The sequence below is a fragment of the Heterocephalus glaber genome, unplaced genomic scaffold, assembly GCF_053883595.1.
Source record: "Heterocephalus glaber isolate CG9 unplaced genomic scaffold, H.glaber_assembly_v1.0 deba00001479, whole genome shotgun sequence".
NCBI classification, from domain to species: domain Eukaryota; kingdom Metazoa; phylum Chordata; class Mammalia; order Rodentia; family Bathyergidae; genus Heterocephalus; species Heterocephalus glaber.
Genome location: NW_028258316.1, coordinates 1,768,156 through 1,790,986, shown reverse-complemented (window position 1 = coordinate 1,790,986; position 22,831 = coordinate 1,768,156). Strand labels below are relative to the sequence as shown.

The window sequence follows — 22,831 nt, the reverse complement described above, 5'->3', positions numbered from 1 at the left end:
GCCAGGCAGGGTGGGTGGCAGCTCCAGCTGGCCTCAGAGTCCTGAACTTCTCCTCCTCTACACCTTCCTAACCTAGGAGCCCCAGGTGCCCAGGGTTGCTGTCTACCCCTGTGAATCCTGGCCACAAGCACCCTTGGGTGGGCCCAGTGGCTTCTCTCCCAGGCTCGTGGATTCTGTTGTCCCCGAGGCACATGCATCGCAGAATGGCATGGGAGGAGGTGGCAGGGTGTGGGGGGCGCAGGGCAGGAACATCAGGGAAGAGCCCTCCCCAGGACAGGAGGCTGCCAGGGGGTCAGGACAGGGCGCTATGACCGCTGTGCTCCATGCTGTGGAGGCTCTGCCCACTGCACTCCAGAACAGTGCCCTGACAGCCTGTCCTCACCTCAGGCAAGAGAGAAGGAGGCCCAGGGAGTGGAGGAGAGCCAGCCACCAGTTCATCCCAGCGTTGACCCAAAGCAGGATCTTGGCCTGAGGAGGAAAGGGGCCCAGAGAAAGGCCTTGCCCCGGGTGTCGAGGATGCCTGCTCCCAGCTTGCCTTGGCCTGGCCCTCTGAGCCCTGTCCTTAGCTGGCAGCACTCAGGAGGAGCTGGGACTCCTGAAAGCCTCCAGGACTGGAGAGCAGAGAGGGCATGGCATGAGCATATGTGGGCAGGATGGTCAAGGTCGGGTCAAGCTGGCATCTGGGTCCTAGGCCCTTTGGAACAGGAGCCCTTTGGCCTCATCAGGGGCTCTGCACAGTCTGTCCTCGGCCAAGGGCACAGGCATCACTGCTGGGCTTCCTCAGAGGAGGAGGCACTGGGGGCCAGCATTTGGCCAGAGGCAAGGACGAGGTGGGAACCTCGAGGAGACTTCACAGGGGTAGACCCCAGTCTGGGAGGACGTTCTGTTGTGGGGTCTGAACCTCACCAAGTCATGCAGCCAGCAGCTGCTAAGCTGACCCAGAGTCTGTGGGTCCTAGAAGGCAGGCAGTGAAGCTCCCGGCTTGACCAGGCAGATGGGGGATCCAGGCCACTGGGGGGCTCTGCCCTGCCGAGGGCAGGGTCCCCGATGGTTGGAAACATGGGCTCTGAGGTCAGGCAGCACGTGCTTCCCTGGAAAGCTGTTCCCACTCGAGCCTCGATGTCCTCATCTGTGAGACGGGACAGCTGCCCCCTCCTGGAGTGGCACGAAGGCAAAGGACACATAACAGCATGCCACGGCATCCTGTCACACCTCATGGACATGCACAGTGCAGCCAGGCATGGTGGTGCACACCTGTAATTCCAGTACTCGAGAGGGTGAGGCGGGAGGCCAACCTAGGCTACAGAGTGAGTTCAAGATCAGCCTGAACTATATAGCGAGACCTTGTCAAAAACAACAACAGAACAAAAAACACAATGCAGAATTTGAAGATCAGGAGTAAATGCTCAGGAGGGTTTTTAGTCTATTTAAGATGCTTAAAGCCATGAGATTTTTTTGGTGTTGTTGTTATTTGGGGTTTTCTGTGGGTGTGTTTGGTTGTTTGGTAGCACTGGGAATTGAACCTAGGCCTTGGCACTGAGCTACATCTCCACCCCCTCCCCCCTTTTCTTCAGGTACCTGGGATTGAACTCAGGACCTTGTGCTTGCAAGGCAGGCACAGTGCCCCTGAGCTAAATCCCTGCCCCTTTTTAAAATTACAGTATTATACATGTGTATTTTGTTTGTTCCTTTGTTTGTTTGGCATTTTTTTGGTACTGGGGATCAAATTCGGGGCCTTGCTCTTTCGAGGCAGGCGCCCCAACCACTGAGCTAAATTCCCGGCCCTTGTTCCTTTGTTTTTATGAGACAAGGTCTCAGTAGGTTGCCCAGGCTGGCCTGGAACTTGTGACCCCTCCCAGCCTCCTGCATAACGGGGACCACAGGCGTATGCCACACACCTGGCAGCATGACGGTTTTAAAAGGACTCCAAGGACTGGTATGGTTTTCCCCCAGGCAGGGGTGGACTGTGAACAATGACATGGAGCCCGTGAGGACTGCACACCTGTGTTTGTGTGTATGGAGCCCTGCTGAAGCCCCACATACCCCAGACCCTCCCAGGACAAAGCCATCTACCACCACCCTGAAAGGTGCCCACAGGTGTCTACCCAGTGAGGGCCAGTCAGGGAGTAAAGATGACTAAATCCCCTGAGGAGAGGGGATTCTGCCTTTAGCTGCCATGAGCCCCAGCAGCCACATCCTTCAGCCCTGGGCCTTTAGTCTGCTGTTGACCTTGCAGGTACTGGGGCTTCCCAGCCTCCTGACAGTAAGGGTCAGTTCTTCAAAATAAATCTCTCAATCCCCCATTTCTTTTTTTTTTTTTTTTGGTACCGGGGATCGAACTCTGGTCCTTGAGCTTCCCAGGCAGGCAGTGGAACCACTGAGCTAAATCCCTGGCCCAACCTACCTTTCACCTATCAACTACCTGTCACTTGTCTGTCTCTGTCCATCTATTTGTCATCTACCCACTAAAGCTGTCTTTCTGTGTATGGTTTATTGGTCCTGTGTCTCTGGACAACCCTGAACAATGAAGTTTATAACAAGGAAAAAGACTGCTTCAAATCCAGAATTCTGTAGCTCTCAGCAAGAAAAGCCTACACTGGTTAGGCCATATTGGTGAACTTGCCCAGGTAGGTAAAGCGGGCATAGCAGTGACTCTTCTGGAGCTCTTTAGGAAACAGAGGTGGCCATTTCCTCACTCATTCTGGGTGAGGCTGGCACTGGGGCCAATCTCACTATGCTTGTGGCGCCAGCTCCAGAGGGGTTTCCCGGGCCGCTTCCAGTCCGAGGGTGGTGCTGGGCTAGTTCCGTGGCTCTCGGTGGCTCTGGATCCTGTGCTGGCTCTAGCTCTGGAAACAGTAGTGAAACAGGTTCTGGATGTGGAGTCAGTGCTCAAGCTGACGCTGAGGCTTCTGGAGGAGCGAGTCACAAGTGGGCTTGTGGCACGTGCTAGAGGCCTTGCTGCAGTTGGTGTGGTCTCTAGAGTGGGTGTTGTCTCTAACTCTGGAGCCAGCACAGCAGTTGGTAACAACGCCACCTCTGCACCTGGAGTCTGTGCCACAGCTGTCCTGGACTGATCCCGCTCTGGCCCTAGAGACAGCGCCAGAGCTGCCCAGAGGTCAGGCCTGGTGCAGGAGGAGCAGGTTCTGGCACAGAATCGAGCTCAGGTGCTGATGCCAGTACCTAGCGGTGTGTCCTTGGATCATGCTGCTGGTTCCAGCTGTGGGCCTGGCACTGGTGTAACTCTGAAACTGGTTGTGCAGCAGGTGCTGATTCTAGAGCTGGAGCTAGATCTGGGCCTGAAGCCAGCCAGGAGCCACGGGTGAGGCGAAGGGGTGTTTCCTGCCTGTGGAAAGGCAGGAAAGCCAGGTGCTCTTGCAGCTTTTCACCTCTGTGGCTGTGGCCCTGCCCTCGTTCATGTCCGCTCTGAAAGCAGTGCTGAGCCAGAGCCAGCAACAGCGCAGCCCCAGTACCAGGGCATCCCTGGCCTCTGCCTGTGGGCCCAGGGAATGGGCTGAGGAAGGAGAAGCCTTGCCTCGCTGCTGCATTCTGTTGCCCACATCTGTCACGCTGTGGATGGTGAGTGGCCCAGGGTGGGCTTGGGACAGGGCACTGCAGACTTTGCCTGGCTTCTGTGGCCCAGACTTGCTATCTCCTGGTCCAGAGCCAATGTCCCTGCCTCGACCTTGCCTTTTCCAGTGCAAACTGTGTGACCAGGGCTTATTTCTTCATTCTGAGACCTCGATTCCTCTGCCCACCACGCTCCCAGGTACTGTGGAGACTAAGGTCTTGGAACAGACAAAAAGCTCTGAGCACAAGGGTCACCCATGGGTCACCCCCACCTGCCCAGGCACCTCAGCACGCACTGGGCACCTGAGGTGTGCTAGAGGCCACGCAGGAGTGGGTGAACCGTGTGGCTCCCATTCTGCCAGGGCAGAGGCTACCGACGGGTCCTAGTCCATGGACAGAAAGATGCCCAAGTGGTTTAGAAACGTCCAGGCCCACGCACTTGGGGACAGGCGTAAAAGAGAAGGCAAGCATCATTGTCCCCGCCGCTGGCACACGGGTTGGCCACAGATGGCTCTGGGGAGGCCGCGAAGGAAGCAAGGCAGGAAGGCCTGAAGGGCTGGCGGGGCTCCGGCCGTCCGTGGGAAGCAGGACGCAGGCTCCGCCCCACCCGCTTTCCTGAGATTGCGGCTGCCGGGAAGCAAAACTGGGACCCTTTCGGCCGCGCACATGGGCTGTGTGCTGGCGACGCGCGGCTGGCCGATAGAGGGCGCTAGCGCGACGGGGCATGTCCCTCTCGGGCCGCCGTCCGAAATGCTATAAAGGGTGCGGCGAGGTCCCGCGCGTCCTCTCGGCGGCCATGGAGGGCTGGCGGCGATTTGGCGGTGAGCGGTCTTCGTGCCCCGCGGCGGAGACAGGCCCCGCGCTCCTGAGGAGGTGAGCCTGGGCGTGGTGAGCCTGGAGGGCTAGGAGTAACTGACCCTTGCCCCTGGAAAGCGTCGATAAATCTATTTATGTGATAAGCTGATAAAAGTCATGCAAATTGTTTTGGGAGCCGGGCGTGGAGGCGCACGCCTGCAGTGCCAGCACCGCCAGCACCGGAAGGCTGAGGCGGGAGGATCCCCCGAGTTCAGGCCGGCCTGGGTTACACTGCATGAGTCTGTCTCAAAAAGCCGAAAAAGGGGGTGGGTTTGGGCTTCTGGGCAGAATGGAGCCGGCCCCGACCGTGGGGCATGGCGAGCGAGGTTTGTCTCGGGGTACAGGTGGAGCCACCCTTGGTCATCGCTGTCAGGTGTCACCCCCAGCCTCTAAGGCAGAAGCGGGGGTTAGGAAAAGCAAAGCTGTGTGTGCATTCGGTGCTTATTTCAGTAACGTGGGCGATGTGGACTGGATTTCTCTTCACAAAGGATGGCTTCTCAGAGCTACTTTCTCCAAATATTTGGGGTATTTGGGGTGGGATGTTTTACTCTCCCATAGGGTCCTGGTTACAGGCAGCGGGTTATGCCAGCCAGGATTCTGTGGTAGTAAACTGGGACACAGATTTACACTCGGGGAGAAAGGGGAGGGAGCAACGTGGGCTGGATCTTTTTAGAAGGCCCCTTGTAGCCAGAAGCAGTTCTTGCTACTGGGAGACCATGTGCAGCAAAGTAGTCTGTTCCCAGCAGCTGGCTGTGGTGGGTATGGTCTTGTGGAGATCTGAATAAAGGATGTTTTTTCCCTAGGGAGTTTGCCTGCTGGAAACTGGGTCCCTGTGAGGACATGCTGAGTCTTCCGTAAGTTGACAGGTTGGTGCTGGAGCAGGTCCCCCCCCCCCCCCCCCCCCGCACACAAACTGTGACAACCTAAGTGGGGGTCTGGACTCCTGGGTCTTCAGCCTGCAGATCCTGCCCCTCGAGGCGTTGCAGGCGTGGCTGCCGTGTCACACCTGCGTCATTAGGTGGCAGAGAGAATTGAGGCTATGTCTACGCTCAGCGTCCTGACCTGTGAACGCTTGAATGATTAGTAGCCTGACACTGACAGTGCCCTGCAGGGTGCTGTGTGCTTGCCAGCCACATGAAGCTCTGTGGTGAGGCCATCTTCTCTCGGTGACCCTCAGTCACATGACAGTCCTGCGCTTTCATAGCAGGGGATAGACAGAAGACAGACGGTCACCTGCAGGGACAGGGTTTGTTAGGTTGCCTTGATGAAAACCATAGAAAGCAGTGCTCTTTAAAAGGTCCTAGGAGGTGAGTCATTTGTTTCACTGAGTGGAAATAATGAGGGAACTAGAGTTTCCCCGGCAGAGGCTCAGCAGAACAGCACCTCCAGTCTGCAGTGCCTGGGCTGTTGGGGTGGTCAAGATTCATGCGGGGACTCCCCTTGTTAGACTTCAGGATTGCACAGCCAGAAACTCCTTGTGGAAACAGATGTGTGACTGAAACCTAGCTTCCATCAGCTTCCACAGGGTTAGGTGTGTGTGAAGGTGCCAGGGTGTGAAGAAGCAGCTTTTTAAAGTCCCAGAGCCTTACTCCCAATGCAGGCGCACGCAGTAGTCCCAACACTGGGTGGCTGAGGTAGAGGATTGCAGGTTCAAGCCTATCCTGGGTAACTTAGACCTTGTCTCAAACTTTAAAATGCACTGGGGGCGTAGGTCATTGTGAGGCCTTGGGGTCACCCTCTGGTGGTATGGAAAAGCCCAATGCCTTTTCTCCCCATGTGTCACCCTTTCTCCCTCGTTTTGAAGACAGTCTCACTGGTAGCCCTGGGTGTGCCTGGAGACATCTCTGGTGGCCTCCCTGGTCACAAGCGCAGTGCTGTGTGATTCTCTGGCCTGCCCGCTGGGGCCATTTAAAGGTGTGGACAGGAAGAATGAAATGCATTGCTTAGTTCGCACTGTTCACCTTGTAAAGGGCGGGTTTCTCAGCACCCTCTGGGTGCAGAGGGCTGAGGAGGGGCCTGCTGGCATCTGGCTCGGTTACTGGATGCATTCCTGGAGCAGCTGCGCCCTTGTCTGCAGTTTCACTTCCCCATCTCTTACCTGAGATTGCTGCAGTTCAGAGGTCTTAGGAGGGAAGTTCTGAGTAGCAAGATACAGCCTCTTGTGCCTCCTCCCCTGGGCCCGAGGCCTCCCTTTGTTTAGCCAGTGCCACGGGGCTGTGGACAAACACCCCTCACTTTACTTGGTGGCTCCAAAATGTAAGAGTAGTGATGCTGGCATCTCAGAGGAGCCGTCCTGTCCCCCGTAGTGAAAGGTGACACCTGACCCTAGTGCGTGTACACAGGAAAAGACACGGTGTGTGTGCAGCCTGCTTCTGTCTGGTCTCAGGGTTCTGCTGCAGGTCTCAGGATAGAGACCTGCAAGGAAGGGGCACTCTGCGCTCATATGTTGGTATTTAATGCAGGAAGGACAGTGACTGAACTTGCTCGGTGTGATCCTTGGCCAGGGGAACCAGCTGTGAGCTGCACCCATCAAGGTAAGGAGAGACGCAGGTGGACCTGCAGTGCGCCGCTGGCTCTGGGGCACGGCTGCCCTGCAGATGCGGTCCTGGACCTGCCAGCACCACAGGCACAGCCACTCTGTTCCTGTGACTTCGGGGCAAAGAGCATCTGGCTATTTCTACGCTCAGTGTTCGGAGACCAGTGAGCACTAAGAATGGTTTATAGCCTGACATTTCTGAATGACGGCAGGTGCACTGGGCTTTAAGGGGTGCTCATGGGCCCCACTGTGTGGCAGCTTTCAGGACAGTGGATGAGCCAGACTAGGGTCTCTTCCCAGCCCTCCTTCCTGGAAGTGGCCTTCTGGGAGGCCCGAGAACCACCATGTTCTGCCCGGTGCCCTTGCTCCTGCAGGGGAGGTTGCCCAGGAATGGACCCACACTGAGACCCTTGAGAGGTTGACACAGCAGAGGCACTGCTGGTTTTGTGCTGTTGGTGAGGCCAGGGGCCCCACGGGTTCCTAACAGCTGTGCAGTCTATCCTGGGCCCCCACGGGTCACTACCCCTCCCTGGCTGGCTGGAGGCTGGCGGGGGGGGGGGGCCCTGCTGCTATGTGACCTGCCACACTCAGGAGGTTATGTGGTCCCCAAAGTCAGCGCTGCCAGACCTTGCTGGATCCTCTTGAGGAAGCCCGCTGTGCAGTTTGTGTGCTCAGAGCGGACTCCCTGGAATCCAGGTGGAAGCAGCAGTGAGCCCCGGGCTGATCCCACCCCTCTTCCTCTTCCAGATGGAGTCCCTGAAGGAAGAGGTCTGGCCCCCCGCCTCAGGGCCTGTAAGGCAGGCACAGGTGTGGCTCCGGGAGTGGACCCAGTGGGAGTGGCCATTCAGCGTGTCTCTAGGTAGAGTGCCCCGGGGTGCTGCCTGCCCGCCTTGTTCTGGGCTGCTGCACCCAGTTCCTATGCTAACTGACTGGGATCATCCTGATTTTGGTTACTGTCTTGCCTAAGATGGGAAAAACAATAGGGAAGAATGAGTTGTAAGTAGAGGGTGAGGTGCAGTCATGAGAAAGAACATGGGGAAGTTGTGGTTGGAACCTGGGAAGGGTTCTAACTTAAGCAAAAGACATTAAAATGAACTAAAGGGCCAGGGATTCAGCTCAGTGGCACCGCGCCTGCCTCACAAGCAGAAGGTCCTGAGTTCCGTCCCCGGTACCAGAAAAAAAAGAAATTACAATAAAATGAACTGAAAGCTTTACTCGGTGTGCTTTCTTGGAAGGGTCACTGCTGGCAAAGACAAGAGACCCGCGTGGGGTGCAGGGCCCTTCCTGCCTGGGTCCTCTTGGGCGAGAGGTGTGGACACCCAGCCGTGGGGGTGGGGGTGGGTGCTCCATCAGTCACTTGGCCACTTCCCAGAAAAGTGAAGTTACAGATAACCGTTACCTAGAATCAGTTTGGCTTTTCTTTTAGACAGGGTCTGGCTATGTTCATGCTACCTTTGAACTCACTTGTGTAGTCCAGGCAGTCCTGCCTCAGCCTCGTTGGTGCTGGGATGACAGGTGTGTGCCACTGTGCCCAGTTCTTGCATAAACCTTTCACTGCCTCAGTATTAGCACGCTTCTCTGTATCAGACTTGTACCTCAAGCCCGCTCACAGCTGCTTCAGAACCAAAGGTGACAGGAGCCTGGATATAACTCCGTGGCAGAGCACTCATCTAGTACACGAGAGGCCCCAGGTCAAATCTCTGCCAGCACAAAGAAGGGAGCCAGACACCTTGAATCTAGCACTGGGAGGCTGAGGCAGGAGCGTGGAAAGTTGGAGCCAAGCCTGGGCCACTTAGTGACTTGGTGAGACCATGTCAGAAATGAAAAAGGGACAGGGATGTGTCAGCGTGATGGCCCTGGGCCATCCACCGGTTGCTCAGGTATGGCCGGAAGTTTGAGGTGAGCTCTGGCTTGCTCTCTTAGAAGAGCCTTGGACCCAGGCACCAAGCTGACAATTAGCTGTGTTTGGTGAGGGGCCACGGGACCCGTGCAGCACGCATGACGGCTCACACCCACTGCCCAGGCATCACACCAAAGCCATTTATTTATATCGTGTTCTTAGGACTGGCAGTGTCCCTCCCTCCTGCCCTCTGGCTCTGGCCTTTCCCATGGAGGAGGAGCTCAGTGGTCAGTCTAGGGTGAAGGAGCCCAGAGAGCAGTGGGGCCCTCAGGTGCAGCGCCCCTAGGAGTACTTGGTGTTGGAGATCTCCCTCCAGAGCAGCGTCTTGAGGTGGCTGAGCACCAGCGAGTGGTGGGCCTCCACCTGGCTGGCCAGCCCGCTGAGCGTGGTGCAGGTGCGCAGCTGCTTGGCCAGCTCCTGGCGCAGGCCGGAGGGCGCCCCGGGCAGCAGGTAGTCCCGCAGCAGCTCGCACACCTTGGCCAGGTTGGGCTGGATGAGGTCGCCCTTGCACTGTCGCATGAGCCGGTCGCAGGGGGCCCTGCAGTCACGCCCGTAGGTGCAGTCAGCACTCTGCTCGCAGTGACGGCCCTGCAGGAAGCGGCGCACGGTGGCCTCGGGCGCCACCTGCTGCAGGTCGGCCATCTTGAAGTCGTAGGTGGCCGTGTAGCCCACGTTGGCCAGCGTGGTCTCACACATGTAGAAGGTCCCATAGGCACCGTGGAAGAGCTCCTCCACGAATTCCAGCAGGCCAATGGCGATCTTAGCACGCCAGGGCCACGCAGGCCCGAACCACTGCTGCAGAGCCCTGTGCAGCGCGGGTGGCAGCAGTGGGCGCAGCAGCGGGGGCAGCGTGGCCCCAGGCCAGGAGCCATGAGGGACACCCTCCGTGAGGTAGAGGTCCCCACAGCAGCCCAGCAGCCGAGAGGCGTGCTCCTTCTCCTGCAGGGACAGCAGCAGCAGGAACTCGTTGCGCTGCAGCAGGGCCCACACGGACTTGGCTTCAGCCAGGGACACACGGCTGTCCTTGTTGAAGTCGGCCATGAGCAGGACCTGGCCAACCAGTGCAGGCAGAGAGGGCAGGTCTCCCAGGTTCGCCTGGTGGGACCGGAGGGGAGGGAGGCCAAGTCATTTGGGACCTGGGACCTCCACTCCACCGGCAGAGCACAGACCTGCAGGGTCCCCTGGGCCAGCAGCACCCGGCAGGCGCCCACAGCCTTCCCTGGCCCAGGACCTCTGCCATTCAGTCCCCACCCAGCACACATCTGGCATTCTGTCTCACCTCTGAGTATATGGGGGCCCCAGAGAGGCCCCGCTGCTGCCTGGACACCTGGACAGTGAGTCCTTTTCCCCACCACGTCCTGCCGCACAGTGGAGGGAGGCCCGCTCAGGCCGGGGACACAACCTGACCTTGAGGAAGCTGAGGGTCATCTCCCGGAACTCCTTGATGGATGTGCCCCGAGTAGGCTTGTCAAACAGCACCAGCTCCCGCCGCGGAGCCACCTCTGGCCGGGCCTGGGCATTCAGGGCTTCCTCGATGCCGCACTTGATGGTCACCTCCTTGTCCTGCCACAGCCCGCTGTACACCTGGATGAGGCCACTGGTATCCTCTCTGCAGGCGCCCCCTCCCACAGTGGGTGCAGTGGCCCAGGCCCACCCAACCCTGCGCACGTACCTGCTGGCCCGGGGCTGGGGACAGGCAGGTCCGCCACTCCACCGTGTGCAGCTCACACAGGTCGCGGCAGATGGAGCCTGAGATGATGCCCTTGCGGTACTGGTCACACTGGGGACATGGGGGCCAGGGTGTGGCGAGGGCACAGGCTAGTGGCTGCGACCCCACCCTCACAGATCCCCAGGGTCCAAGGCCCAGCAGGGCCCCTGGGAGGAGGGTGTGCCACAGAGCAATGAGGCCACCAGGTTGGGCATCCAGGGCTGAAGTTCCTGTTGTGCCTGTCAGCTGCGCAGGACCTGGTTCTGAGGCCTCAACCATGCTAGTTCCCACTGCCTCGTGATGGCTGGCACCCTGCCCCTGGCAGCACCCATGTCCTGGCATGCATGGAGGCTGCTGTCATGGCCACTGACAGCAGGTCCCCAGCAGAACTCGAGAACTGAGGCCTCTGCTCAGAGGCCAAAGGCCAGGGTCAGAAATACCTGGGCAACCCCAGGCCAGGCCCCAGGGCTAGCAGTGCTCAGGCAGGCAGCTGGACAGGTCGGACAAGCCACATGGACTCTGCTGGTGTAAACCACTTCCTCTTTCCTCCACAAAGTCCCTAGGAGCATCCTGGCTGGCCCCTGGATTCCCGGTTTTGGGGCCCCTCAAAACTGCTCCATCCTGAGCAGTGCCCACTCCCGGGCCTGGGCATCTGTCTTGGCCCAGCCCACAAGGAGGACCTGGCCCTGATCTTCCGTCCCATGCATAGGATGAGCCAGGCCTCACTGCCACCCCCCATGCCCTTCACAGCTGAGCTGCTGGTCACTGTCAGCTCAGAAAACATCACATGGGGCCGGGTGACCACTCCCCCGCCTGTCCCTCCTGCCATGCCTGCCCCAGGCCACCTTATTAGCCAGAGGCCCAGGGAACCATGTTCAGCAGTAATCAGATCAGCCCAGCCTGCCTTGGACAGGGCCTCAGAGCCATCTGGGTTGGCGTGCACTCCTGGACATACATTTCAGTTACCATGGAGCCGGGCGGTTGAAGTGGAGGAAGGCGGGGAGGGGAGGTAACGAATGCCACCATCCCAGGGCAGGCAGCAGCAGGGCCAACCAGAGGTGGTGTGCCCAGCCCCCTGAGCCCTGAGGGCAGCATCTGTCCTGTGGCAGGGCAGCCTGAATGACAGTCCTCGTCCCGATTGACAGGGAACAGGCAAAGCACATGTGCGGTCTGCCACCTCCATAAGGGGTCTGCTCTGACCCCAGACTGGCACAGTGACAGGGCTGTGGGCCCGGCCCAGGCGGGCACCGGAGAGGCAGCACTGCTGGTCAGTCACACAGCAGCTGGGGGGAGGCAGCGCACCAGGCCTGGGCCCCCAGGGGACCCCACCCTTGTCTGGGGCTGCCACCTCCCTTCTCCAGGGCCGGGAGGGGCAGGCACAGCCTGTGCAGCAGTGGTGTGCTCAGCCCTCCAGGACGCCTGCTGCCCGTCAGGTCCCTCGGCAAGTCCCGTATCCCCAGTCTGTTTCGCCCTCTGCAGAACCGGCCAGGGCATGTAGTACCCAGCCTGAGTGCCACTGGCCTGGCCCACACGGCAGCAGGTGGTGGCAGGGCCTCCTCTGGGAGGGAAGCCATGGCCCAGGGCCCCAAGACAGGCTTCACTTCCGGAACAGTTCCCCTTGCCACAGGGGACCCCAAGAAGCAGGGAGTGACTACTTGCTCACACGCACCCAAACGCCTGTGAGCTCGCACTCCCAGGCACACACACACACGCACCCTAACACGCATCCTCCCAGGACCGTGGCACCCCCGGCTTGGCCCCAGGAGGGTGGTGGGGGCCCCTGCAGGGCAGGGACTTCCTCAGGCTGGGTGAGACACCCTCCCTGGCACCTGTGGAGCCCCTCTTCTGCTGCACCCCAGTCCACCTCCAGCCCGAGGCCCCCCACTTACAATGACCACCTGGCAGACATGGCCACGGCAGAGCTCAGAGTAGGACGAGTAGTGCACATACACCAGCCAGCTGCCCGCGAAGACGCTCAGCCAGACCAGCACCACGAACCTGACCCTGAGGCCTGGGAGCCGGCCCTGCGGGGAGGGAGCAGCCTGTGAGGGCACCTGCCTGGCCTGCAGGGTCCCCACTTGGGGTGCTGTGACCCCCGTGGCCCTTTCCCAGCTTTCTGCCCAGCCAGCAGGCACCACTCCGTAGCCCCAAGAACCCCCCGGGGCTTGCCCTCCATGTGGGCATGAGAGTCTGCACCCAGGGCTCCCACCACGGGCAGCTAAAACACATCAAAGGGGGGGACTGAGATAGCTTTTCTTTCCCAAACTCTTGCTCACCCCATTTCCCAACATTTACCCCAGGAGAGGCCAGGTGAGCTGCCAGGCTGGGGCCTGGGCCTCGCCCTTCCACGAGGTGGGATGCCAGGGCTCCCCCATCACACCCTGGGAGGGGTCTGCAGCCTTGAACATCATTGCTACGGTAGCACACTCATGCGTCTGTGGGCAAGTGACAGACCCTTGACGGGTCCACCCACACCATCAGTGCCACTAGCCTTCGCAGGGAAGCACTTCAGCACATGCCAGGGAAAGGAGCCTGTCACCTGCATGAGATGCCTGGGCTTGGCCTGTCATCAGCAGGCCCTCTGCCTCAGTTTTCCCAGCTGGCAGGTGGGAGCAGGGGGTGTGAGGATTCCAGGACCCCTGAATCCAAGCAAGCTCTCCGAGGGTGACAGCCAGGGACAGCTGGGTGCCAGCTTGCTCCTCTACCCCACACCCTCTTGTATTGCAGCCTGTGGGAGGGGCTCAGGCACCCTGACCCAGGACACAGGGACACGGAATGGCCCAGGGCCTGGGCGGGTTGAAGGTCAGCTACCCCCACAAGAGCCCCCCTGCTGGTATAGAGCACCTCCTGTGGCCTCCAGCCTCCGGGCAGCTGACAAGGGACAGGCCAGCCTCCCCTCCAACGACCTCCCTGCTGGTCACGCCCAGTCTGCCCTGGTTACCAGCTCCTCCATGAAATGGGGCCACTGCATCCTGGGGGACCGGGACCAGGCCCAGCGGGGGGGGGTGCTACCCAGCTTCCCTGACTCGGGGGCACTGGAAGGCCACCCCAGGAGGAGCTGGGGAGGGGGGGACCCAGAGCCACAGCCTAGGGACAGAGAGAGGCAGGACTCTGCAGGTCCTCGCTCCAGGCCAGGCCCGCTGCCCCTCAGCCCACTGGCTCTGCACTGCAGCCTGTTTCCTTCAGATCTGTCCGTAATGAAAAACAGGAAAACCGAGACAGTGGGGGCCAGGATGCTGCCAGGGCAGGACAAGGTCGGAGGACTTCCGGCTGGGGCCAGGGGGAGGAGGGCGGGGTTGGGCCGGTGCTGGACCAGGGGACCACCCCTTTCCCACCCATCCCTGATGGGCCGCGCGGCACAGGTGGTTCTGCCTGGCCAGACCCGAGGACTCCATCTTCCCCAGGGCCATCCCTGAAACCCCGCAGGTGCCACCACTCCTCAGGGGTGCCCAGCAGCTGCGTGGGGGCAGAGGGCAAGCTTGAGTCTGCAGTATCCCCGTTAGGGTTACGGAGCGTCGTCCCAGGGACAAAACAGCACAGTGACCCCTCCCCAGGAAGCCGACGTGCGCCAGGCGTCCTGCCCCCACTGCAGAAAGCGCTGCAAGGGCAGGAGCTGGGGCTGGTGCAGAGCACACGCGGCTCACCCCGCCCGGGGGCATTCTCGGCCCCCTCCTCCTGGCCTAGCGGAGCGTCCTCAGCCCCCCTCCATCTCGCTCAGCGCAGCATCCTCAGCCTTCCCAGGGCCTAGCGGGGCATCCTCAAGCCTGGGCTCCACCGCGCCCACTGGACCCCCACCGGCCGAGCCGGCGCCTGGCACAGGGTCTGTGCGGCCTGAGCTCAGATGCCCGCGCTCTTCCCGGAGGGAGGCTGAGGCAGGCCAGGCCCCAGCCCCTTCCCCGGGCGCCGGCGGGCTGCGCGGACCCCGAAGCCGAGGAAGGCGAGGAGACGATGGCTCCCAAGGTCACGGCGGGAGTCTGGCTGGCGGCAACCCCCCCCCCCCCGCGACCCGGGGCGAGGGTGCGGCGGCCGAGACAGCCCCGGGCCCCGCCCGCGCGCCTACCTGCGGGCCCTTGGCGAAGGCGCACAGCAGCACCAGGGGCGCCAGGCGCCGCAGCCGCCGCATGATGGGCCCGGCCGGCCAGAGCGCCCGCTCGGCTCCTCAGCCCCGGCCCAGCCCGGCCCAGGCCCGCTGCCCGCTCGCCATGCGGGCCTGAGCCCCGGGCCGCGTTAAAGGAGAGGCCCCGCGCCTTTCTGACTGCCGACTGCGGCGGGGCGGGGCAACCAGCGGAGGGGGCGGGGCGGGGCGACCAGAAGGGGCGAAGGGACGAGAAGGGTTGCTGCGGGGGGGGGGGGCAGATTGCAGGGAGCCCGGGAGGGGCGGGGCGAGTGGCAGGGGGGAGGGAGGGGCGGGGCCGGTGCTCGGTGGGCGGGGTTCTCCAGGGGCGGGTGGGCGGCCGGTGCACGTCAGGTGCAGCCTGGGTATGGGTCGTGTGCATCCTCCAGGCCCTCTGGCCCCACGCGTGAGCCGCTGAGCCGTGGAGCCGGCGCAGCCTTGAAGCTGAGCCGGGCGGCCCGGAAGAGTCCCATGAGTCCCATGTCGCTGGCTGCGCTGAAGGCCCGGTCGGGTGCGGGGTCGTTGGCGGGTTCCGCTGTGGCCACCCGTACATTGGCCTCGGAAGGTGTCGCCAGAGACACTTTTACAAGCCTGTGATCGCAGCACTATGGGAGGCTGAGGCAGGAGGGCAGCACATTGAAGCCCCACCTGGGCAGTTTAGCAATTTAGCAAGACCCTATCTCAAAATAAAACATAAAAGCAAAGGTGGGGATGTAGCTCAGTGGGAAGCCCTAGCTCAATCCCTGGTAAGGAGAAAAAAAATATCCTCAACAAACTCGAGGCCTTGTGTACCGCAGTAGGACCAGGAAACACTCGGTTGTATGAAATAGAATAAATGTCCCTTGAGCAGAGAGGCAGCAGAAGCGGCAAGTTTGATTGGTGGGGATGGCCTGAATGAAGTAGAAACAGAGCGGGTCTGTTTCAAAGCCACTGTCCTTTTAAGGTGGGGACAGGGCAGAAGCGACCCAGGAGTCCACACCCACCCAAGGGAGCAGAGGGTTCCCTATCCTGACCGTAGGACGTGCCAGCTGGGCAGCATGGCTGCTGCCCCCGTGACTGTAATTTCTGGGAAGGTCGGTGAACAGCTGAGTCTCCAGAGTGCTGACTGTTACAACCCGGTAAGTGAACCGTGAGCCCAGCCACGGCTAGGAAGGCTGAGGCAGGACGATCACCAGTTTGAGCCCAGCCTGGGCTATAGAGTGAGACCCCATCTCAAAAACAAAACCACCAAGTGACAGCCTCCTGCAATTTAAAAAAGTTTTTTTCTTTTATTCCCCTGTCACTGGGCTGAGTTTGAGGAGGTCCGGAAAGGAACCTGGCCTGCCCGTCTGCAGGGTAAGTTTGCAGGTCCCGGGCAGAGATTTAGGGGTGCGGGCGCACAGTGTTTCCGGGAAGAGGGGACCTCTGTGCTCCTTTTGGAGGGTGGGGACCCTGCAGAAGGCGGCCACCCCCAGGAGGGGCCCTTGCTCACCAACAGGAAGGGCGCAGTTGTGGTCTTTGGTTTGTTGTTTTGTTTGAACACACTTGGGCCAGGGATTTAGCTCAGTGGCGCTGCGCCTGCCTCGAAAGCCCCAGGTCCTGAGTTCGATCCCCAGCACCAAAAAACCAAAACCAATCAAACAAACAAAACAAAACTAAACATGCTTTGGATTCTCTCAGCCTGCTCCTTCATCTTTGGAGTAGGCCCCTGCTCTTTACTTCCTCAATTAAGCCATGTGTGGGCTTTCACCATCCGGAGGGATTTGGGGTGCAGGGGGCTGTGTATGTGCGCACACACCCACTGCAGTTGAGCCTCTTACACACAAACCTGCACACGTGGCCTTGGCCAGCGCTAGCGCACCGAATGTGTGACCTCTGACCCTTGGCCCCGACAGGCGGCCCCGCAGGCTCCGTCCCTGTCCCTTCTGCCTCCCAGAATCTGGCCTCAGCAGGGCTGTGGGAGACCAATCAGGGAGTCAGGATGGGGTAGAGGGAGGTGGAGGGGGCAGAGGAGGGAAGGAGCCAAGACCCAGCGCCCTCCTGGAGCCTCCGCAGCTGAAAACAGGAATTTCTTGCTGTGCCTGGAATTCACTGGCATCAGTCACCAGGAAGACACGGGGATCCGGAACCCGGGTCTCCCCTTCTTGATCCAGTCTTCAAAGTCCAGGACACCCCCCACCCCATTCTTCACCCACACCGAAGGGGCAGGCACCCCTAAAGCCAGCCTGTCCTGTCAGCAAAATGCTTTGTGCTTGCTGAGTGCAGTTGGTGCAGGAAGGGGCACCTCCATCTGGTGCTTCAGGGCCCTGAAACGGGGACTGAGTTTTGAGTTTGAATTTCTTGAGCTGCTGGGGTAGGACCAGAGCCTTCTGCACTCCAGGCAAGCGCTCTGCTGCAGAGCCTTGCCCAGCCCTGATACTTTCTTGGGATAAAATATACACAGCATGTGTCAGACACACCCAGCTCAAGATGACCCATCAGTCATCATGCGGTGTCACCACTGTCCACCTCTTACCTTGCAGAATGCAACCTCTGTCCCCACCAACCCCAGCTCCCTGTGACCTCCCCAGCCCAGCACCTTCCGGGTGACTGTGGGGAGTCACACGGGAGGAATCCTGCAGGACTGGCCCCGTGCCTGGCCTGGTACTCCTAAAACCCCCTGTGTGAGTCCCCAGCTGACAAGCTCAGTGTGGGAGAAATGCTCCCCACTGGGCACCCTGGGGCAAGCTCCTGGCCAGCACCATCCCTCGACCCTGGAGCCTCAGGGGCACCGTCATAGCAGCAAGATGGGTGTGGACAGCGGGTTTCATGGCACTGGAAGGGAGCCGTGTCCACACCGCAGCCTCCCCAGTGACGCCTGGGGGCCGCACGGCCCGCTGTGAATTCCACGGAGGACAGACTCTCTCCGAAGCTGCCCCTGCTGGCCGGCAGTGTCGGACCAATGGGCAACAGTGTGACCACAGAGGCTGTGGGATCTGAGGCTGCATGGGGCCAGCTGGAGGGGCAGAGTCCCCACACACCGGGGTCTTGCTAGTGCACGACCAGGCTGCTCCGCCCTCAGTGGCCTGGCTCCTGCCCACAGATAGATGGCGTGCAGCTGGGGTGTAGCTGAGTGGTAGAGCTCTTCCCGAGTACATGCCAGGCCCTGGCTTCCACCTCTGGAACCAAAGGAAGGGGATGAGGAGGAGGAGAGAAGGAAGAGGAGGAAGAAAAGGAGGAGGGGAAAGGGGGAGCTGGGGTGAGGCTGGAGGGGAGGAAAGGAGGAAAGTGGCATGGAAACGAGTCTGCTGGCTGAGGGCCCCTGGCCAGCACCCGGGCCTCCGAGACAGGGTGATCTGGGACGTTTGGGCAGGACAGGGCAGTACAGCAGGCCACAGAGGGCCCTTAGAGCCTTCAGCCACATCGTGGCAGGGGTGCAGAACCCCTGGGCCAACCCTTGGCTGAGACTCCCCACCTCCAGAGCTCATCTGAGGTGGCCATAGGGGCCACCCTGCCCAGCCCCAGGGGCCAGGCTCGGGGCCAGGACCCCAGGCCGCATGGCCATGCTGTGGGCCCCCACACATCAGGTGTTGGCCTGTGCCCGGCAGGGTTTGACCTGCTTTGATCCCTAGCAGCCCTTGCTGAATGTGGGCTGTGTTGGGCTCACCTGCACTTGCTCGGGCCAGGACCTGGGCCACAGGACTTTAATTAAGGGCCCACAGGAATGTTTTCATCGCTTTTAAAATCAGAAGCCTCTAATCCCTGCACTTGGGAGGCTAAGGCAGGAGGAATGCAAATTTGAGGCCAGCCTGCTGGGTTACATTAGCAACACCCTGTCTCAAAATAATAAAATAAATAAAGGGCTGGGGTGTGGCACGCACAGGCCCTGGCTTCGCCCCAATACCAAACCTAAGTACACACAGAAACCAGAAGAAACTAGGCGGGTGTGGTGGCACACACCTGTAATCCCAGCACTTGGGAGGCTGAGGCAGGAGGATCATCACAAATTGAAGGCCAACCTGGGCTACAGAGTGAGTTCAGGGCCAGCCTGAACTACAGAGTGAGATCGTGTCTCAGAAACAAAGCCAAACAAACAAAAAACCAGAAATGAATGACCTTTTAGGACTGAATTGTGTATCTTTTTTTTTTTTTTTTTTTGGTACTGGGGATCAAACTCGGGTCATTGCACTTGCACAGCAGGCAGCGAAACCACTGAGCTAAATCCCCAGCCCTGTCTCTATCTTTACAGCAAGACAGGAGTAGAGTGGACTTCTCAGCATTTTTAGGGGAAGAGACCCCCTACCCTGCTCCTGCAGCCCTGTGTGTGGGTCCTGTGATGCTGGCCACAAGGACCTGAGGAAGTGGGGAACCTGGCTGGGGCTGCTCGTCCCCAGAGCCTGCCTGCAAGGTCCCCAGGGTCCCCCGGCACGGCCGCGTCCAAGGTCCCCTCGTGGACCAAAATTCCAGGCCCAGAGCAGGCGGGACAGTCGAGATGCAGGGCCGACCCTGCTGTTCCAGGCCTGTCCACCAGGTGGCGGTGCGACCGGCGCCTCGCCCGCAGCGACGGGGCGGCCTTGGGGACGGGAAAGTCAGGGCTGGGAGATTTGAACTTCATAGGGCTGCATCACTGGTCTAAAAGCACGCAGGTTGCCAGGGCTGCCCGGGACCCCTTTAAGCCCGGATGCGAGGCCACGCCTGTCTGACTCAGCACCACCCCACCCGGTGGGACAGCTGGGGCCCCCAGCAGTGATTCGGGGAGAGCTCCGGTCACCAGGCCACATCTGCCCAGCGGTGACTCAGCTGCAGCTCCCAGTGGGGCGGAGCAGGCAGCGCCCCTGCACCTTGCCTCTTGAGGTAGGGACTGGCCATTGATCCGCTCAGGACTCCTGGGTTAAAGCCTGCGTGGAGAAGACCGAAAGCAGGGAGCGGATCCACTCACTGTGGAAGGAGTCACTTCCCTCACACTCCAAGTCCTTACACCTCTCCAGACCTGTGCAGTGCACAACCTGCACAGCTGAGCCACGAAGTCCTGTGCAGCTCCTGTCGCCCTCTGCCCAGGGCCACAGCCACCCAGGTGGTGTGCTCCCTTGGAGACTCCCGGTTACAGTGGTTCCAGGCAGGGGCTGAGTCATTCTTTCTCCCTCCCAGCACCACGTGGGACAACCTGCCCTTGCGTGAGGGAGTAGCAGGCCAGAGGGAGCACTCCGGCAGCTCCTGGCTGGAGCAGTGTCGTTGTGGAACAGAGGCGGAGGCAGGTGGGGGATAGCTGGGGACGCTGTGGCCAGCGCCCCAGGTCCGTGGCCTCGGTACCTCTCCCGGTGGCCTTGCGTCCACCTGTAGCACTGGGCCCCGTGGCTCCGATATTCCCAGAGCTGGGGCAGCTCCAGGAATGGGGGCTGTGAGTTCGAGGGCCAGGCAGGAAGCCGCCTCCCCCTGGACAGGGGACCCCAGGACTCCTCCCCATGGTCCAGGACGCAAGGACCACTCTGGTCCCTCCTAGCCTCCCTGGAAGGCCAGTGTGGGCACCCAGGGCCTCCCAGGAGTGTGGCGCCCGGTCTGAGGGAGGTGGCCAGTGTCTGCCAGGGCCACAGCGACACTTCCCAGCAAGATGGCAGCTGTCCTTCCAGGCTGTCTTTCTCACTGAGGTGACAGTGGCCTGGGCAGTGGCCAGCGCAGCTGACAGCACTGGGGATACCAGCTGGGCTAGGGCTCAGGGGGCCCGAGGACTGGAACACGCTTGGCTGGACCCTGGCATCCCTGTCACCACTGCAGCAGCTCCAAGGTGAGGGCCGCACAAGCCACGCCCTGGGCAATCAGCGCAGTATCTCCCTATCACTGGGCCTGTGCACGATTGCAAACTGAGGCCCGGAGAGGCACATGGCCCCAGGTCACCCAGGGGCACATGCAGCGCTGGGCTGCTGGGCTCCCACCCTGGCTCTGCCCCCCTGTACCACGCCACTGGCATGGGCCAGGCCTGAGCGGCCCTGCAACCTCTTTCCTACCCCCCATGGGGTCACTGCAGCAGGAGTGACTGTGGACATGGCTTTCCTTTTGGGAAAGAGCCCCCCACTGCACCCCTGCCAGGCAGCCCCCACCCTGTCCTTCCCAGTCCGGGGGTGTCACTCTGGCCGGGCCTCAGCCTCCTGACACGGGACTCTGATGCCACCACCCTCGGGGCTATGCCGGACCCAGCCAGCTCCTCCTAGCTCCTTGGGGAGTCTGCTCCACCCCCACTGAGGCCCAGGAATCTGGCCCTGGGCCGCACCTCATCTATTTTTAAGCACCAGCCCATGAAAGATTCAAGGCCGCTTTATTTACAGGTGCCAGGATGGCGTCAGGGCTGTGGCTCAGGCCCTGGCCCTGGCTTCTGTCTATCTCCGGGATTTGAAAGCAGGGGCAGGATCCCTCCCCCACACCCCCAGACTTTGGGGAGCTTGGGGCCTCATTTCCTCACCACCAGGCCTAGTGAGGCCGCGTCCCCACTTTAGACAGGAGCCAGGTCAACCTGACTCCCAAGCCGGTGCCCACCCACCTCCCAGGCACAGGGCAGCTTCACCATGCCTTCTGAGCACCACAGAGCTGCCCCGAGAAGGCTGCAGGGATCCCAGGGCCCTCCCAGCGCCCCCATGCCCAGCTTCCCCTCCCCGAACAGCCCAGGCTCCCATGAGCCTCCTAGGTGGCGCCACCTCAGCCCCATGTTGTCACCCGGTGTCATGTGCTGCCTGGTGGGGCCCCAGCAAATACCCAGGAGGGCTCTCCTCTGTCCTCAGGCTGAGGGGTGAGGACACACCCCAGGGAGGGGGAGGGGGCTGCCTGGCAAGGTCTGGGTCGCTCCCCAGTCCGTGGACACCCCAGGACACATAGGAACAGCCACCGCCCAGCCCGTCTTAGAGAAAGTCTCTTCCTGGGGTCACGGCCATGCCCAGGACTCTGCGGGCTCCGGGCTTCACTTAAACAGAAAGTACTGTCAGCCTCCTATGGGAGCGCAGTGTTCCTCCCGGCCTGAGTCCCCAGCCCTCGCCCTCCTCCTCCCCCAAGGAGCTGGCAGAAAGCTCCATTCTTTCAACACTTCCTGAGCAGAACCGGGGTGGGGAGGAGACCAGGGCTGGGCAGACCCCTGGGTCCCTGTGCCCCGGCCCTGGAACTGCCCACCTCTCCCAGGAGCAGGGGCAGCAGAGAAAGCTCCTCACTCCTTCCTAGGGCTCCCTTCTGAGAGCCTCAGTTTCCCATCTGTGAAATGGGGGTGGCATTTGCACTTGGGGGGGGTGAGTTATTTTTTTGTAGCATTGGGGATTGAACCCAGGGCCTTTCCATCCTCAGCCCTATTCTATTTCTTATTTTGAGACAATGCCCCAGCACACTGGAGGCTGAGGCAGGAGGACCAAAGGTTTGTGCCCAGCCTGGGTAACTTAATGACTTATCAAGTCTCTGTCTCAAAACTTTAAAAGGGCTGGGGATGTAGTGAAGGCCCTGGGTTTAATCTCCAGTACGGAAGGAGGAAAGAGAAAGAAAGAAAGGAGACAAGCTAGCTAGCCATGACAGAAAGCCTCTGGGTGGGGCTGCCGCCGGTGTAGACTGGAACTCACGGGGCGGAAGGCTGTCCAGAACCCTGGCCCTTCCGGTGTCTCCAGGGCTGCAAGGCACACACTTGCACCTGGCACTCTCTTCTGGGGCCACTGTCATCTCCCGGGTAGCTGAGAACCACTCCAAAGAGGGAACAGCAGCACCAACCTGGCTCGCAGGCCTGAGGAGGATGCCCAGCGGGCCGGGCCGAGTAGCCTGGAGCTGAGCACCCCTTCCCTGCCGGGCTGCGTGGGCGCGCTGCCCCTCGGGGCTGTCCGCCTGCAGAGCTGCTTCCAGCTTGTCACCAAGAATGCACCTGAGGACAGAGGTCACCATCAGCCCAGCATCACCTGGTGCCACGCCAGTGACAAGTCCAGAGCAGCCAGGAGCAGGGCCTGTGCTGCTGGAGCTGCTCTCCCAGCACGTCACCACGGGCTCCCTGCCGGGTGACAAATGTCTTTGCCCAAGTGGGCACCAGCAGCACGGTGGGCCTGCCAGGCTGGCCAGTCTGCTGGGCTGAGGTGGTGAACGATCGCCCGACATCGCTGCTGGCCCTGTACCAAGAGCACCAGGTGCCCGGTGGCCCCAGGACCCCCCAGTCCCACCCACCCTATACCCTTCCCAGGCGTG

General features: G+C 60.8%; 1 protein-coding gene, 1 long non-coding RNA gene and 2 other non-coding genes across 8 annotated transcripts; 3 read left to right on the top strand and 1 right to left on the bottom strand.

The window, feature by feature from the left end:
• Positions 1-4,287: 4,287 nt before the first annotated feature.
• LOC101708195 (uncharacterized) lies at positions 4,288-8,172 on the top strand. The gene is made up of 4 exons (XR_205434.3): positions 4,288-4,440; positions 5,226-5,288; positions 6,885-6,956; positions 7,706-8,172. It is a non-coding gene; the product is annotated as an uncharacterized LOC101708195 (long non-coding RNA).
• LOC147826023 (small nucleolar RNA SNORA17) lies at positions 5,387-5,518 on the top strand. Its single transcript, XR_015439903.1, has one exon. It is a non-coding gene; the product is annotated as a small nucleolar RNA SNORA17 (small nucleolar RNA).
• On the top strand, positions 7,022-7,156 carry LOC147826022 (small nucleolar RNA SNORA43). Its single transcript, XR_015439900.1, has one exon. It is a non-coding gene; the product is annotated as a small nucleolar RNA SNORA43 (small nucleolar RNA).
• Positions 8,173-8,984: 812 nt separating the features above from the next.
• Dipk1b (divergent protein kinase domain 1B) lies at positions 8,985-22,789 on the bottom strand. 5 transcript variants are annotated; one of them, XM_087182680.1, is made up of 5 exons: positions 22,370-22,789; positions 12,456-12,590; positions 10,531-10,638; positions 10,266-10,442; positions 8,985-9,953 (listed from the first exon to the last, which is right to left on the bottom strand). In XM_087182680.1, exons 1-5 carry the CDS (start codon positions 22,742-22,744, stop codon positions 9,141-9,143), a joined length of 1,608 nt encoding a protein of 535 aa, XP_087038806.1. In that variant the 5' UTR covers positions 22,745-22,789; the 3' UTR covers positions 8,985-9,140. The 5 variants fall into 5 exon arrangements, with proteins under 5 accessions (XP_087038806.1, XP_021117388.2, XP_004849000.1 ...); XM_021261729.2 differs by lacking the exon at positions 22,370-22,789 and adding exons at positions 12,862-13,021; positions 14,627-14,835 and having other exon boundaries at positions 10,138-10,442; positions 10,531-12,590; XM_004848943.4 differs by lacking the exon at positions 22,370-22,789 and adding an exon at positions 14,627-14,829.
• Between the last annotated feature and the right edge of the window lie 42 nt (positions 22,790-22,831).

What these genes read in the sequence shown, in the direction of transcription:
- Dipk1b (XM_087182680.1), bottom strand. Translation starts at nt 22,744, where the DNA reads ATGTCGGGCGATCGTTCACCACCTCAGCCCAGCAGACTGGCCAGCCTG. An exon ending in TCCTCAGGCCTGCGAGCCAG is followed by an intron (nt 12,591 to 22,369) that starts GTTGGTGCTGCT and finishes CCCTCCCCGCAG; the next exon opens with GGCCGGCTCCCAGGCCTCAG. An exon ending in TGACCCTCAGCTTCCTCAAG is followed by an intron (nt 9,954 to 10,265) that starts GTCAGGTTGTGT and finishes CGGTCCCACCAG; the next exon opens with GCGAACCTGGGAGACCTGCC.